General features: G+C 38.8%; 1 protein-coding gene across 4 annotated transcripts in view; it reads right to left on the reverse strand.

Moving 5' to 3' along the window:
* SPIRE1 (spire type actin nucleation factor 1) overlaps window positions 1–18,177 on the reverse strand; it is a 124,947-nt gene that overhangs the window by 11,568 nt on the left and 95,202 nt on the right. The window contains exons 7-12 of one of the 4 annotated variants that reach the window (XM_021527789.3): window positions 17,782–17,868; window positions 17,280–17,409; window positions 13,675–13,716; window positions 6,719–6,882; window positions 2,499–2,589; window positions 1,661–1,758 (exon numbers count right to left, since the gene is read on the reverse strand). In XM_021527789.3, coding sequence (XP_021383464.2) covers window positions 1,661–1,758; window positions 2,499–2,589; window positions 6,719–6,882; window positions 13,675–13,716; window positions 17,280–17,409; window positions 17,782–17,868 — 612 coding nt within the window. Of the gene's footprint in view, window positions 1–1,615; window positions 1,759–2,498; window positions 2,590–6,718; window positions 6,883–13,674; window positions 13,717–17,279; window positions 17,410–17,781; window positions 17,869–18,177 lie in introns of all 4 variants that reach the window. The other 3 variants (XM_021527787.3, XM_077784425.1, XM_021527788.3) reach the window with 3 other exon arrangements.

Raw genomic sequence — 18,177 nt, forward strand, 5'->3', positions numbered from 1 at the left:
GGCTTTTTCTCCCTTTTCCTTTAGTATTTTTCAGGGGGAATGGAATAATTTAATTACTTTTTCTGCAATGGTTTTATTTTTAATGTATTTTTCTAGGCATATGTCCATGAACAGACTGACGGAGAGTATGTATGTGGTCAAGAAGATCCTGCTAAGAACTTGGTTGACCTATTTAAAATAACAGCCTATTTAAAATAACAGCCTATTTAAAATAACAGCCAAATAATAATGTAAGATTTTAAGTTGCACGATCCTCTGAAATACACAAGATTAATATTACAATGTAGCACACTCAGATACACTAGAAGTGTGATGGAGCAAATGTCTCAGAATAACACAGGATGCTTTCTCCCATCCTCCCTTTGAACTATTTGTCTGTGAATGACACTGGCTTACCAGAAAAAAAAGTCTGGGTTTCCACATACAGTGAATGCAGCAGGAGGTGACAGAGCAACCCATTTTATGTGACAGTGACTTCAAACACATGCTGAAGGAGCTCTCCAGTATGGGTCTGCTGCAATACATCCTGCTGCAAGTTCACTTTGGCAGCAGATGTCCACCTGGGCTGTGCATTTATCAACATGTTATTACCTGACCTGCACCTGGAATGAGAAACTACATTCTACTTGGAAGGATGTAATAAAATCCAGCAGACCTCAGAAAAGGAAAAGCCCATTGTGGGAATATTTGGAGTTATTTTCCCTAGAACTGATCAGCTTCATCATCTAATAGGTTTGGAACCCGGCTGTCATCTCTTGGGCTGACAAAAATGTTCTTCAAAGCCCTTTAATACCACTGCAGCACAAGACAGGGCAAGTGAATATTCCCTTCCTTTAAAAACTCGGATGTTTTTATCGATTTCTCGATTCACCAGCACCTCATGGGGCACACTTTGAAACCCTGCTGGTAGGAAAAGAGACAAGGAACATACCCTGCCTGAAATTACAATGCACTAATCAGTATGTCAGCATAAATGAACCAGGATTTCATACCCTTTGCTGTTTGTACTCTGCTGGAAAACAGTTCTCAATTAAAGCTAATTGATCAAATGCACTGTACTTTCTTTTCAAGCAGTAATACAGGTTTTTGCCTCAGTAACTTCAACAAAACAACACAGATAAACCTTGATTTGGATTACTGAAAGAGCTTTCATATGTATAAACATTACCAGGCAAGTTCTTAAGGTGGGAAGAAAAGAAATTGTTCCATTCATCCAGTTATTAGCTGCAATACTTCCAACAACTAAAAAAATTCCCCCAAATCCCAAAATAGATCCACTGCATTGGAATTGTCTCTATTCAAGTGGAATATCAGTAAGGTGAAGTTCAGCTGTTTTGGTAACATTCTGAAACACAAATCAAGACACGTAGTTTACCCAGAGTCCTAATCACAGTGCAAATGTTTTCCAAGGCACCCGTACCTGGGATTTGGGATAAATATGTTAGAGAGACAAAGTTCAAATCTTGATTTCAAAACACGTTTAGTAGCCAAGAGCTGTTTCTGGATTGAGGAATTTTCTTTGGGTCATGTTCTAATCACACTGAAGCCAAGTTTTAATTTTCATTATACTCTTAGCATTCCTCTTTTTCTCTCTCCTACCACCCACTCCACTTACAAGTGACCTGGAGCTCTGTTTTGAAGGGGGTAGGAACTGTCTCACATTGGTTGGTGTTTCCTTTTCAATGGAGTGTCGTCTCTGAGGTGGCTGCCGTCTCTCAGGCTGCGGCGTAGACGATATGGGCAAGAACTTTGGAGGCACTAAGGATTCAATCAGTACAAAAAAGTTAGTTCTTCTATGAGAAACTGTTGGATAACATTACTCAGTACTTAATCCAGTCACTGATTTGCTAGAATTCCTACTACTGGTGGCTGAAGTTACATATCCCATACTGAGGTGTTTCAGGATATTATTCTCATTATTTCACCATCATACACAGAAAACACATGCACAGATGACACAGCTCATTACAAAACCTTCTCAATGAAACTGAAACACTTCAAACAAATAAAAAATATTGTTACACAGGAAAACCTGCAATAACTGCGCCTGAAAAAAAAGACCAGATCTTGACCTTTTCCCAGTAAGTATTTTTGAGAAATACTGTGATTGCTAAGTGTCTTTCAAACACAGCTACAGTGACAGAGATGGAGGAAACTTAAATTGGTCTTAGGTTAGATCATGCTTCTAATAGCAAAAGATTATTTTATGAGATGAGCATAGCTAAGCTATCTCCTCCATTCACTTGTTACTTTCTCTACAGTCCTACATAAACTTCAAGGATGAAACCTCCTGGTTCACAAAGATACACCCCCAGACTGGAGGCTGATGCCTTCCAAATGATTATCACATTTGACCCATTCAGCAGGGCTCAGCTTTAGAAGTTTATTCCATTGACAACATTCAGCTTTAGCTTTCCATATAAGTTTGAGACAAAGTTCATAGCACAGAAGACAACAGAGGTGAGTAAAAGCAGCCACTGAGCTCTCTCATAACTCACTCTTTCTGCTACTGGTGCCTTCTTGAGAGGGGTCTTCCACTTGTGAGGGGGAGATGCTGCTGCTACTTCCTGATTGGTGCACTGATTCCTCCTGTGTAGCAAGAGGGAAAGAAACAGAAATCCTTAGGGACTGTTTTTAGTTCTTCTACTGCTTTTTAGCACACAGAAAACACAAGCCATCAAAGATATTTTGGACCATTCAGTCACTCAAAGTCCTAGAAGTCTTGAGAAAAACATTGACTCTACAGTACTGAGCAAACAGAATTTTCAATGCTCAATTTTTTTAGAAAGTTAAATAAATGGTACATAATTTGAATTCAGTGTGTTTAACTGCTGCATGAAAAAACAAGATCATGAGAGAGGTGCATGAATCCATGGTAAACTCTTAATTTCCCTTGTTGTATTTAAAGACTTCTAGGGCTTTGCAGCTACAGCAGACATATTAACACAGCTTTATATCTCATACTAACAAAGAATTAGCACTTAGATTTCTCTGGCCTCCAAAGGCATGAAAGCCACTCACATAAATGATTGAGGTGCTGAGAAATTAAACTGAATTTGACTGCACTGTTCCCTAATTCCCAATCCTGGTGTGTTTTTCCTTTCTTCTGTATTTAAAAGAAAACTCATTCACTGTATCTACATGCTTCTCAATAGCCAAGAGCAACTCCTCTAAGATGAAGGAAAGTGAAATGGCCTTTGACTAAACTCCCCTCAGCTATCTAAAGCTTTATGCCACCCAAATTATCAAATCCTTTGCTGTCACCTAAAGCCTGTCTTCAGCCACCTGCTACCAGCAAGGAAACAGATCATCACAGAAGCCTCCCAAATGGAGAGAGCTGCAGGACTGAGCTTGAATGCTCTTTGCCTCTTATGTGAATGCTTTCAACCAAAGACTTAACATCTATGCTGTCAAGATTTACAGATCAAACAAGTGACCTGCCCTAAAATCCAGCAAGTGGCTAAGCTTCTCTACACAGATTTCCTTAGCTGAAAATCTCCACTAGCTGAAAGATTGCCTTCTTTGGTAACAGCAAGTTGGAAAGCAAAGCTGGCAGGATCACCTCAATGAGCACCACACATCACAGGACACAGGTCTCGAATTCCCATCAGGTGATCTGTCCTTTAGGCTTAGCCCAAGGGTAGGTAGGAAACTGTTCCCACCTACTTGCCACAACATAGTACTCTGCAAGGGGTTTCAAACCAGCTCACATCCCAAAACAGTATATTCACTTTAACATTTCAGTTGTGACCCCACAAAACACTTGTGATGGGAAGCTTGTAAGGAAGCTTGAGCAGCACATTGAGCTACATCAGCTGTTTTACTTGCAGAAACCAGTACAGTTCAGCTACAGAGCTGGCTAAGACACCTCTGCATGGCTGCCTTAAAAGACCAATGGAAAACTTCCATGACAATTGGATGCACTGTCCTTTAGAAGGGGTGCAAGAGTGTTCACAAGTCTAGAGTAAAATATTTACATTTTGAGAAAGAGAACTACAAAGGGAACTACTCAACTTTTCACTTTCTAGAAGTCAGATTGTTCTGAGTGGATGACAAGTTTATCATTGCCGGAGAAGCTAATGAGCTATGATGAAGAACTAAGTAAATTCTTCTGCTGTTCTAAAGAATGAACTGTTGGAGCCAGCAGCTAAGTATAAAAAATATGAAGTATAAACCAAGACATGGAAAATGGAAGCCAGGAGGAAATTAAACGGGACATAAAATCCTACTTAGACAACAGGTATTCCAGGTTAGTAATTTCAAATTACTACTTCTGTGCACAAACATATGCACTGACAATGCTATTTCTGTCCTACAATTTCTCAAACACAGAGGGCTTTCTTTTGAGAATGAAATCTTGTGTAGGAAGTCCTGATGAACCACTGCATTAATTCCTCCATATCTATACAGTAACTGTTAACTATTATGTTAGACTCTCTGACATTTTATGTTTGAGGTTGAATCAACCCAACATCCAGGACTCTGCACTGCACCAGAGTGCCAAACAATCAGAATTTTACAGTTACTGAGAAAGCCACAGCTTAAAACATCTAAATATATTACAGACACAATTTTTGGCCAGATAGCTGTAGCTTCATTAGGAAGAGACAATTTTTTCATCTGTATTGAAACTGACTATTGGATTGGTACTTCTCTTAGCCATACAAAGCAAAATGGCACTTCCTGTTCCATGCCCCCTGGAATCTGTGATTTTAGTGGTGATGCAGAAAAAGGAAGGAAAGAAAGAAGGAAGAATTTATATAATATTCATCCTTGATAGAAAATGGGCACAGGGCTGTATAAGACCTTGCCTTTCACCTCTGCCTGGCTACACTGAGTATTGGAACACAGCCTGCATTGCAACACTGATGAAAGAACAAAGGGGACGCATGGGGAAGAAAATGGATCTGCATCACAGCTCATTTGGAGGTCCACAGCTCAGCAGCGCAGGTATTCCCAGCCTGTAATTTAGGGCACAAAATAATAATATCACTCCCAGTGAGTAACTCCAAATAGGTTAAGCCCAATTCAAACTGCAGACAAAGAGGTGACCAAGTCATTTACAGGCAAGCAGAACAACACACAGACTCTTCTCTGTGTTACATACAAAGTGAAAGTCAGGGAAGAAATAAAACATTTGAACAGAGCAATCTCCACTCTCTTCAAATGTTCTACATCCTTCACCACCTTGAAAAACACCCAAACTCCCTTCAGTTTATTTTCACTACCTTAGCACTCTTCCTGAGTCCAACCATTATTCTGCTGAGCATCTTTATCATCTCAGTTGCTTCACCAGCTATTTCTATTAACCCAAACTAATCCAGCATCTGCTCTCTGTGACAGCTCAATGTGCTTGATTTATTTTCAATTTATCTTTTGCTGTATGTTCCAGAGCTTGTTCCATACCACTTTGCTTGCCTACACAGTATTCCCTAATCAATAGTCATGTTCAGATGTTTTATTTTTCCCTTCTACAAGAAGCATTTCACATTTCCCATTACATAATTTTCTTTTACTCACTTCTGCTCATTTTCCTGTGTGAAATAGCATGATGCTTCAGGATACACAGAGGTACAGGCTGTAAGACCCAACTCTCACTGAGAGATCTTAGTATTCCTGAATCCTGCCCAGCTTCATTCATATTAACAAACCACATATAGCCTCTATTGTAATTTTAAAGACTGATGAGTGATCTCAGAATGCAAATCTCTTCTGCTTTCAGAACAGATGCATCAAATTATGCACCCACACAAGTCACCCACAGGATAACCCCAAAGAAGGCCAACCTTTCACAGATCAGAAAGTATGCAAAGAGATAAATTTCTCCCCACATATATTTCTTCCCAGCCTCCTATCTTTCAGCATAGACGCCTTTGTAACCACCCTGTCAGGAAACCCCTCCTTTCCCATTTACAAAAGAGAAAAAGAGTCAGGGAAGACTGCTTTCCCCAGGCTAAAATTATCCTCTGTGAATAAAGCCTGCCTGCATGTGCTTTCCAGACAGCTTAACTTTCAGAAAGGTCCAAACTCAATTAATAACACTACTGGTCCAGAAGACAAAGCTTATTCTTGAGGATGTAATGTTGGTGCTTCCTGAGGGTCATATATAATGCAGCTTTGAAGCTAAAAAGCTTCCTAAGGTTTTCTCCTTCTAATGCTTTTTAAAATCTTTTAACTCTTCATTTAGAGTGGATGAATCCAAAATTATTTCTCCATCTGACTGGTATTTGCTTGTCCCTATCTGTGATTTGGGGTGTTCATTCCCAATCTTATATAGCAAATTAATGCACTGACATTTGCACCAAACTGCAACTCCTGTGACACAGCTGTTGCTCTTTATTTAACAGCTTTTATGGTGAGGCTAGCCCCACATCTGAGTCTTTTAGCAGCTACTTCATGAGTGGCAGAAGGCTGCTATGTACTTTCCTAAATTCCCAAAAGCATAATTGCTACAAGCACATTGTGGACAGATACTGGGCACTTAGGAAAGTAAGTAAATGTGGGTTTAAGGCCAAAATTACCATTTAATCTTTCAAAAGAATATTCTCCTTTTTGGGGTCTGCTCTAATATTTGTGAAGTTCTGTGAGCTGACAAAGCAGCCATGGAAAATTCAGATTATAATTTGCACAGTCACTTCTCATCTGATCAGTTCAGCAAACTAAGAAGCAAGACTCAGTTCTGACAAATCGAGAATCAAGTTGTGTCCTGATTTTTTACCTCTGAATCTGAGCTGTCAAGTTCAGCCAGTGTGGGAGCCTTAAGGAGCCTCTTGCGTTGCACTGTCGCTTGTGTAGCCCCATTCTGCTTTCCTTGTGGTGCCGGACCACCGTTCACTACAGAGGCATCCACTAATTTTCTTCCAGCCTCTGGCGTTGGTACATCTACCAAAAGAAACAGAACAATTGGTGTTTGCATCTGAAATGTATTTTGCCCTCTCAAATCTTACTGTTAAAGCAATACTCGCAAAAGGAAAAAGAATTATTGTGATAGTTGTATCTGTGCAATTATTTTACTTTTAGTGATTCACTACTCAGACAATTACAGGCAATGGCTTGCAGTACAGAAGCAGTATGAAAGAATGAAAGCAGTGCAAAAAGCAGCATTGCATAATGCTAAAACCCAACCTCACACCAACACCAATCAGCTTTAAAAAAATTGCCTGTGTTAAACCCAAAAATATTCTTCCTTCAACATATAGTCTGTAATTAACTATGTAACAAGGACCAGAAGAATGCACAACCATATCTGGGCAAGTGGGCTTCCAGTGAATCTGAAGACAACACCACACAGAAATTAGGAGGTTTAACATGGAGTAAACCCAGTTTTTCCTGTGAGTACAGAATTGCACTTTAGTCTGCGGGATACAAAGAAGGAATGAAAATTAGGTAAATAATGAGTGTTCATCAAACACATGCACAACTCTTAGGCTTGCTTGGCTGTTTGTATTAAGAACAAGTCTGTGAGGTCAGACCTTCATGGAACAGCAGAAACATGAGGCTCCAGCTCTATTTTCATCTACATAACTTTTACAAGGATGTAACTCCATTGAGTAAATTACTCAGGGTTTCTGCCAGTGTGCAATGAAGGTGCATCTTGGATAATGTAAGCTTTGGGTCTGCTGTGCTTAGCCTAGCTTAGCTTTAGACATTAAGATAATGACCTAGCCTTTGATATTTTAGAAGAGCTTAGAGTTTGGTCTGATAAATCAGTTTTATCCCTGTAAAAGTACAAAGTACAGTATTCCAATCTGAAGGAAATTATGTTGGAGGGACAAGGAAGAGAAGATTTTAATCTCCCATCTGCATGTATGTCTAAGCAGCTGTCTTTCTACAAATGTGTTTTTCTACTCATGTAATTATAGGACTCCTTCCCCAGCCGTGTAATAACAAGGTACCTCCAGGTATTATAAGGCTAGATGATGAGTAATAATAATGATGAGTAATTATTCCCATTTTTATACATGGTGAAAAGAAGGTCAAGTGACTTGTACCTTAGGTTACTGGGAGGACTGTGACAGGGAAATTATATCACCCAGATATTCACAGTGCCAACAATGCAAGTACTCACACATTATTTGGAATTACTTACACAGTTGCCCAGGTATAAACAGACACAGCCACTCCTGCTACAACACCATTTGCATGGATAAAGCCATCCTTGCACCAGGTAAAGCAAAGCTACAGACTACACAAAGCACAGCTACATAGTAGGTCTCTTTAACAACACTCTCACAACAGCACCTATTGAAATAAACTAAGAAAAGGAATAAGTTAAATCAATATATATTTTAAAGAATTATCCAAGTTATTGCTAAATGCTGGAAACTGATCTAAAAATGAGAGGGGGTGCATTATAGTTGCTATATAAATCATATCTTCAGCTGGGAGTGTAAGAAAATGCAATTATTTGGGGTATTAAAATCATGGTGACATTCCAGGCCTATGAATCTGTGTACTACAGTGTTATTACTGCCTTCAAGTCCTTCCTACAAAGAGGTGAAATCAAAGACTTAGACTCTCTAACCCTTACTTCCTATCTTCAAAGGCCTTGCTAATGGCTGTCCTGACTACCACAATGGCTTATAGGTCATGGGTTTTCTTCCTCCTAGATTTCTGTGGGTACAGTATGGGCGTCCCTCACATCAAATGCATTCCTGCTCTAACAGCAGCTCAACACAATTCCAGAAAGGGACAGCAGGAAAACAAAACCCAAACTGCCTCCCCTCCCTGCTGCCAGTCACACTTCTTGAGACCTCATAACTAGCTGCCATGCAGCTGATTGAAGAAGTTCTGGGTTTCCTAAATGAACAAGAAAAACCTTTGATTTGTCTTTAGATGGAACAAGGCAGCTCCTGAGCATCCAAGGAAACAGCCCCAGCACCACCCAGGCAACAGCCAAAGGTGGTGCCCCTTCTTCTCCAAACCTCCTGGGTGGGGATGGGCCTCCCTGATGGTAGGGAGTAAGTACTGCTGAACTCACAGGGAGATAAATGCTGGGAAGGCAAACAGCACTGCCCTCCTGCCAAAAATAAGACACGCAATAAGCCTGGGGAAAGGAAAAAATTCACATCAAATATTGTTTTCTGGTGGTTTTTGTTTGCTTGTTTGCTTTTTTCTTCCCTTGCTTTTTTTTTTAGGCCAAATTTCTTTAGGCCTCGGGAATGGAACTCTCTAGTCCATTTTGAAAGTAATTTATGTAGCCAATTGTGACCTAGGAAGCCTAAACTAGCTGTTATTTAAAGTCAGGCATATATGAATTGTTCATAGATATTGCCGAGTTGCTCATGTGTTGATTCAAATCTTCTTGAATTATCAAAGAAATTTTAGGTGAATCAAGAAGACAATCCAACATAGGACATATTTTCAAGGTTTCTTCAGTAGGAGATGTGATTTATCACCATTCTTTCCTCTAGAGAAAAAAAAAACCCAGGGAGTTTTTGCAACTTGCAAGCACTAAAGAATAATAATTTAAAAAAGAATAAAATTAGAAAACAGTCCAATCTATAAAATTAATTTGATCAATCAAGTTCAATTTATCATTCTTGTACTTACAGTACTGTGAACTCATGTGAATAAATGGATTATCATAATTTAAGCAAAAGATCATGATATTTGAGTTTCAACAAACAGATTACAAGTAAAAAGCCTTGTTCTAAAATTAAAATCAGAATCTGTTAGCAGACATAGACCAAAAAATTATTAGTTTGTTTTAGCTGTTTTAGTGATCTGTTCAGATAACAGAAACATTAGTGGGTGACAAATAATCATACACTGTCTTAAACAAGATAAAATTATTTAGGATAAACAAGTCAGAAGCAATAGGCCAAATCTTATAAATATGAACATGACAGATGAAATCAATGGACAATTCTTAGAAACAAAACCTAGATTTATTTTTTTAAAAAATGGATAGTAGTTTACAATCACTAGCTGCCTAAAACACCTAAAGGTTTTGAAGATGATTTCAATTATATTTAAAAATGCTTGTGTGAGTAATAGCTTGAGGCTAAGAATTTATTAAAGAGTCAGACAAGCTGGGAGAGTGTCATTTCTCTGTGATTTCAGGCAGCAAGTACAGTGAACAGTACCTGAAAATTGGATGATTGTGTTTGGTTTCTTTTGAGATTTTCTCTAAGCTTTCATTACAACAGGCAAATGAAAGAAAGCAAGGTCTTGATTTGATTACTTGATCATTGTGCTGGGCTTCCCTGACCAGCCTTAAGAAGGGGGAGACAAAAAAAACCCACTGTAGGATAATATGAAATGTGCCTGTATTTACATGTAAGATTATGTCTCGTGAAACAAGGAATTAATCAGACCACAAATTACATGCAAACCTCAGCAGTCATGTAACCAAATGCTGTCTGCTTCCTAACCAGCTCTCCTCAGCTAAGAGTGATGACAGAAACTTCTATACAGGAAACGTACTCCTTGATATTATAATTTTTACACTGAGTTTAAAAGAAGGCTAAGATGGATTTGCAGAATTATTACATGTTTGCTTTTTGCTGGCTGTTATGTTGATAATATGTTGGGGTATATTACATAATGAGTAAAAGTAACAGTGCTCATTTCAGTGGACTTCAGATGTTGAATTCAAACCTGAGAACTAACAAATCAGTCTTTTGCTGTGTTTGCAACCCATGTATCAGTGTGTTATGTAAACTAAAGAGTTTACAAAGACCTGGTGGAGCTCCTGCCTCCCATTGGTCTGAGACAGACATAATCTAAAAGTCATAATCCCCATGAAATTCGGTGTTAAAGGCTTCAGTTTCCTCTTCTCTCCCTGCACACCTCCCAGCTCCCCCTTCTCACAAAATGTACAAACTGTTTCTGAAGTAACAACTTCGAAGCAGCAATGCACAGAGCTTTGAGGTAAGAACTCACGACTGATCTTTTGAGCTGCATTCAGCACTGCATTGAAATGAAGCTGCTTTTCAGCTATTTTTCTATTAGGAGAAGTGGGTAATGACTGCCCCGGTCCCCAGTTATTATCTGAGTACCTCTCAGGTAACTCAGTACAGGTGGCTACCACTTGCTCCTTCTATTCTACCAGGAGGAAAAATGAGTGTAGAAGGAGACCCCAGGAGCCCCTCCTCTCCTCTTCAGGAGAACAGCAGGCAGATGTGTGGAGCTGGGCAGTGTGACACACCAACTACAATGGCCTGGTGCCAGCAAAAGTCTTCTCAGGATTCTGCATCCTCCCCTTTGCAGGCAGCATGAATAATATAAACCTGCACACGTCCTTTAGCACTTAGCAGGAAACACTTCTCTTTTTCAGCTGGTTTGTGGGGTTTTGTGACAGCAATTCCATCAAGCAGAGTGCAATGAAAGCAGTGAAAAAGCAAGTGTGTGGAAGCAGTGATGAAAGCACAGTACAGCCTCTCTGCCTCTAACAGAATTAAAAAAGTAAAAGCACGGAAAGCAACAGCATCCAAAATTACTGCTTCTCTGCTTACTATCAATATCCCAACCCATCTAATTCACTTGTACTGCTCATCTGGTGTCTCACATCTACCTAACTGGAATGTTTTAGTCATCCTGAATTTACTTCTAAGAACACTTTATCAGATCACTCAGACACACCATATGATGCTACTTGCTGAGAACCACATGACTTGCAAAAACAAAACATTTGGGAAATGGATAAAGAAACCAGGAAGAGTTCTTCGGTGGTCAGTCAAAAAAACAGCAAATCCAAGTATGGTACAGATTTTTAAAGCTACTTCTTCAAAATAAAATATTATGGTTATGAATTAATGGATTACAAAATATTGTTTGGATTTAAACAAATGAGAACATCACAGAATTCTTAGAAATGAAAGCCAAAAGAAGAAGCAGACAGACACACATAGAAAGACAGATCTGAACATTTCCCTTTAGCTGGTCACTGGCACATTCAGTCTTATCTTCTTAAAACTAAAACTTTCAGCATATCTGAAAGTAGCAATACTTTTTGAAAATGTAAGTTTGCCTGTTGATGCTTCTGTCTGAGGCCCTGGGGACCCTGCAACTTTCAGTGGAGTCAAATATGATGCCATGTACATATGTAATCTGAATCCCAGCAGACAGCTGTAGTAGCTGCACCACACACCACGAGTGTAAGGTTTCACAAAAAGGCTTGAGCTGCATTAACAGCTTGTCACCACCTCTGACAGCAGAGCCTGTTTCTTCCTCCCTTCCACCCCTGCTTATCAGCTGCCCTCCTCAGCCAGCTCTCTGATCATCTGACCAGATAGCAAGCAGGTTTCAATCACTAAAAGTGCAGAACAACCTGGTAAAAAAATATTAAAAGTATTTGTTCCTGGGCTACGGATTTTAACACGGTCCTCTTGTGAATAAATGAGCAGTACTGACACAGAGAAAGGGAGAGAATCACATGCTTAGAGGAGAGCCTGGGGAGGAGAGGGAGCAGTGAGAGTTCCTCCTCCCCTCTCAACAGTGGCAAGCTGTTTTCCTGGCTTTGTCAGAACAGGGAGCCATGTTCACAGATATGTCACTTGTGAACTGTGTTTCCATATTACATAAATGCTGTCTTTTTTAGATTATAGTAATAAAAAAACTTCTATATGGTCTTCCTAGTTCACCATATGCCAGCATTTCAGTCAGATGATGCCTTTCTGTGGGGAAAATAACCAGATGAGGCTAAAGGATGCATGGAAAAAAATGAAGATGTGAACTCTGCTGAAGTCCTAGATGAGATGTTTCTATCTGTAACTCAGAGGAAGAAGGGGAGGTGGTACTAAGAGCTTGGGTTTATTTGGGAACTTTTTTGAGAGTCACCTAGGGGAAATGAGGTAAGAGCTAGCTATCGCCTCTGCCAACAAACCTTGGAGGCTGATGTTGAATATTTCCAACATCAATGATGGAAATTTTGGGCCCGATCATCCTGGAAAGTTAATGTATAATGAGGAAAGAATAAATTACTTTCTGGCTACTAGGCTATCTGACATTGCAGTATCCGAAGGGCAACAGGTTCATACAGCTGCTGCCCTCACGAACTATATTAGATAGTTGATGAAGGGTCACCTTTTGGATCCCCTGTACCAGCTATTACCAGCAAACCTTATTTTTCTAACAAGTAAAGAAGGAAGCTTTAGCCTTGTTGGTGAATGTCTTTGATTTCATACCTCACAATGCTTTCACCATAAAGACACTGTAGAACTGACAGTTTCTTCCTATATCAATATACATAGGTATATTTCATTTAATCTAGAAAGGTAGATGAGTTCAAAACTAGTTTTAGCATCCTGGTGAGAAATGAAGCACTGCAAAAGATGATCTAGTCAAAAAATGAGTGCAAAGACACAGAAGTCAGATTTATAAATAAATAAATCAGACTTTAAGGTGATGCTGAACTCTGCAATCATATTAAGAGTCCGGAATAGCTCTGGACCACCTTATTTTGTTTATTTATTTAAGCAGAATTGCAGCACTCTGGTGAATACAGTCTGCATTTCAGGTGAAATGCAGATGTTTCCTGAACCTAGGCACCCTTTTGTGGCAAGGGAAATATAAGTATAAATAACTAATTTATCTGAATTTTTTTATTTTCACTGACCATATCTTGGAAGAATCCCTTCAAGTTTCTTTCTTAGATGGGAATTCAACAAACAGATGGAACAAATTTCACAATAAGCACAACAACCACGTCAGGTGGTGAGCACATTTTACCTGACAAGTCAAAACTGTAAGACATGCTAAGTGGCCGTATTGCTGTAAAAAAAGAAACAAACACAACAAAAAAAAATAAAATGATTCAGCTCTTAGAAAAGCAGAAGGATAATGAAAACAAAATATTAACTCCATTTGAGACATTTTGGACTCTCTTGCTTAAATCCAAAATGTGTCAGACATACTACTACTTTACTGTAGCAAAGCTCAAAGCCTGAAAACTACAGTAGCATAAACGGGACTTGCAAACAGAGCAATTATATTACTAGTAAATTAAGAGTTTTGGAATTCAATAAATCAAATATTGAGACAAGAGACAAATATCCAAAAAAATATTTAATACTTTAAAATAAAATCACCATGAAAGAGAAACAGGAAAAAGGGGAAAAGAGAGAGAGAGGAGAGAGAAAGAGCTGGAAAAAAATTGAAAGCACAAAGCCACATTTCACACAAGTTTCAGTGACCTGAAATAAAGATATTTCTAATTTTTTTGAAGCATAATCTCCAATGATTATAATTAAACTAATAAAGAGAGACACCCAAGCTAAGCTTGTACAGTAGAGCAATCCTCCTTGAAGAAGATGGAAAAAAATGCCAAACAAAATCTGATTTTTGCTGATTCCTGCTCTTTTTAAAAACCTTAGGTGCACTTAGCCTTTAAAATGCATCCATAATATTTTTCTCTTCTTTCTGAGCCTCTGATGATTTTATTGTTTAGATAAGAAATTGTCCAGATGTTCTTAATTTCTGGAAAGACCTATTCATATTTCAAATAAAACAGTGTATTCAGGGAGTAGAGCCTCAAAATATTCTTCAGCTGAAAACAAAATATCAGTGTGTTAATCCAGATAAGCAGGCAGGGCCCAGTGACAAGGATGTGCAAAAATGCATCAAAATTGAAATCACCTTATGTGTCTTACTTGACAGGTGATCAACCTGCAAGCTGGTAGAAAGGGCCTGTCAGACACACATACCACTGCCCTAAAAGATGTTTATAAAAAGGTTGTACTGGGACAAGTTTTGTTCATGAGAAGACTCTAAAGTGCTGCATTCACTAGGTGGCTGACTCAGAGATAAATTTCAGAGTTGGGGCATTTTTTCTCTATTCATTATCTAGAAATTATCCATAGATAATAGCTACAGGAACAGCATCAAAATTTCTGTCCAAACTTAGCATAAAGGCACATACTTCTTAAAGCAGAAGGGTGTTTATCACCTGATGCTGAGACATTGATAAAACCTGCACATGAAACAAAGTTTGTTCCAAGCTCCATTAGCTCCACTTGCTTGAGTCACAAATCCACGCTTTTAATTAAAAGCACATGTACCTCAGGGCTCTGTTTGTCTCCATGGCTTACGCTGATGATTTTATGAGGTCATTTGAAAGCTCATTCCAACTCCTCTACTCAAATCTCTCCCTTTGTGAGCACAGTTCAACTCCACTTCCAAAAAGATTTAGACTGAGACTGGCCAGGGTAGAGAAGATCTTACTTGCAGTATGTGCTGTGTAGAGAGAGGGACAAAGCCTGTGGCTGCTGGGGAACACATGCCATAGGCACAGCCTTATCACAGAGGAGTACAGCCCCCACTCATCCCAATAGCCACACATAGTTGTGCTCCTGACTATAAACTGAGCAAAGAGGAGTAGCTCTGGGACATGTGAAACACACCTGATGCTCCTGAATACGTCATTGTAATGTGTTGGGTTTTTCTCCTTTTTAATAGCAACAAATAGTTCTGTCCAGATGGTGCAAGTGTCCCACATGGTGTTTCTATTTAGATTTATAATCCTTAAGCCTCATTACCTTACATGTTGTTACACTAAATCACATTCAGTGGTCATTTAAACTGTATGGCAGATCTATTTGTGCCATACTGAATACCATTAATGTTACTCTGTTCCCAAACTGCACAAGCACATTCTTTTTTAGAAGGAACTTTAGACATTACAATCATTCCAACTGTGAGAAAGAATGAAACCTCATATGTCGACATAAGGAAAATTATCTTAAAGGCCTTTGGTCTTTTTAGTTCCTCATGCCAACAGCTACTATATACTTGGAAAAAAGCTTGCATGCATCCACTTTTATACTTTCATCAATGTGGCATTTAATCCAGTCTATTCACTAGACTTAAGAGGAATTGCCCCAGTTCCAAAGCACAAAAATTTAATGGATTTAACAAAAAGGGAAGAATAAGTGGAAGACAGGTATCCCTCACTGAAGGCAATGCCTTGAAATCAGTCCAGAAGTCCTGAGCAGTAGTGGTTCAAAATTTAAAATCAGTTTTAGAAACTGTATACTAACTGGGTTTGATGCCATTTATATAATTTACAAATTGTAAAGATTTATTAGATCAGGTTTGCTGCCCCTGAGACAACATGGTAGCTCCCAGACGGACAACATTTAAAAGACTGAAGCTGAATGTCTCGAAGAAAAGTAAGGAGTAATTCCACATTTTGACAAGCATCCTACATTTGGAAAAAAGTCTAGGCCTGTGAAAAATGTTAATTGATACAGCAAACATAAACTGAATCCAAACCAGAAACAGGAAGGCCCAAAAAAACAGTATTTGAAGTATTGTTCTTTTACAAATGCATGCAAGCATTCCCCAAACTCCATCAAGCACTTTGAAAACAATGCAATCAAGCAAGACTGATGAAATTGTTATTCTCCAGAAACAACAGGTTGTCACAATCCACTTGAATCTGGACCAGTGCCTTTGGGCACTTGTGGCAAGTACAAATATCTTACAAAAAGCAGTTACAGAGATGTCACAGTACGTATTTGGATTTTTGTATGTACATACAGTTTTCAGCCACAAGATTCCACATTTGCTCTTTAAAAAATAATCTACTTCTGTTTTTCTGGTGCAGATAAATACAGTATACTTAAAGCAATCTAACTCACTATGTAGGCCTGTATTTGTCATGCTTTTGCCATCAGAACCACTGAACTAATGCAAATGGGTGACTGCTACATTGCATAGTATTTGCATTATTTCATAGTGGTTTGCTGAAAATACACTGCAGAAATTAAATGCTTTGCAGTGCAAGTAGGAATTATTTTCCCATGAAAAGACGTTTTCCATACAAACACGTTTTCCATAACTTGGAAAAGGAAGCAAAGATTTAGATTCAAAATAAATGCAACAGATTCAGTAAACAAAATAAAAGCCGATTTTAAATCAAGATAAAGAATTTGATGATGCTAATAACAGGAAACAAAGAATAAATTCATTAAAAATCGACATGTAAAGAATACTTGCAGATAGTCAAGGTATACTGTAATAGAGACAAGCAATACCTGTTCCATTCTCAGCAAATCTAACATAAACTTTTATATACAACAAGCAAAACAATACCACTCCATTTATTTAATACACTAAAAACTTGAACGGAATCAAGCTGAACCATTCAATTTCATATTTTAAAATATAACTAAGCACAAAGATTGCACAACCCTAGAAAAGCCTGTAAGCCATTTCTTTTTCTGAAGGAGTAATTTTATCTTTGGTGACATCTGAACAGATGTGGCTAAAATTGCTGCTTCCTATGTGGGAAGTTTTCTGTGGATGCTGCAGGTAAAAACTGGCCATGTGCTTACCCAGCCTGCTCCGCCTAATCTCATCAGGGGAGACTGGACGCAACTTCCTCTCTGCCTTGATCTCCTCCAGGATCCTCTCATGGAGGCTGCGGGGCCGTGGCGGGGTAGGTTTCAGTTTCCTTGCCGAGGCCTTGGGATATAGAGATTATCATATTTACATTAAAAAGTGCATCCTTGAAAGTAGATTTCACACTTTTTTTGAGAAAATGTGGAATGCTGTGATATGATTTTACATACACTCAATTTCAAACCTCAGCATAAATTGAAAGAGGGTTTTATGCATCATGGTTTCCTAGAGATAAAGAGCTGCTGGCAATAACAGATGTTAATTGGTATGTGCAACATATTACACACTGTTCTTTTAAGGGATCCTGTTCTATGTACAGAAGACAATGTTTTTGGAAGCCCTAGCAGAAAATATGATATTTACATATTTGCTGGAACCAAACATGCTTTGAAAAGCCACTGTTGTGTCAGGAATGAAGGCCACTGGATTACATACAGGATTTAATGGAGGTCGCGATCGGATGAAATCCAGGATTATTTCATGGGCACTCTTTTTTAATCGAGGTGGGATGTCACCGTTGACCTGGAAAGGAGAAAGTGAAATATACATTGCTGTGTTTCACATTTGTACTCATGCAGATGAGATAAACTGAAAACTCACAACAACCCTGACAGAGCTGCAGTGTTTTGACACCTGCACCAGACATAAAACCCCACCAGTCCTGAGTGGAGCAACAATTCATATGCAGAGCACAGGCAAGAAAAACAAGGTACTTAGCAGCTTTTCAGTTTTGCTGATGCCTGCAAAATAACTCCAACTGCAGCAGCTTTAAGCAATATTTAGGATTTTGAAGTAATGAAATTGAACATCAAGGCTGCAATTGTGTCTATG

The sequence above is a fragment of the Lonchura striata genome, chromosome 1, assembly GCF_046129695.1.
Source record: "Lonchura striata isolate bLonStr1 chromosome 1, bLonStr1.mat, whole genome shotgun sequence".
Taxonomy (NCBI): Eukaryota; Metazoa; Chordata; class Aves; order Passeriformes; family Estrildidae; genus Lonchura; species Lonchura striata.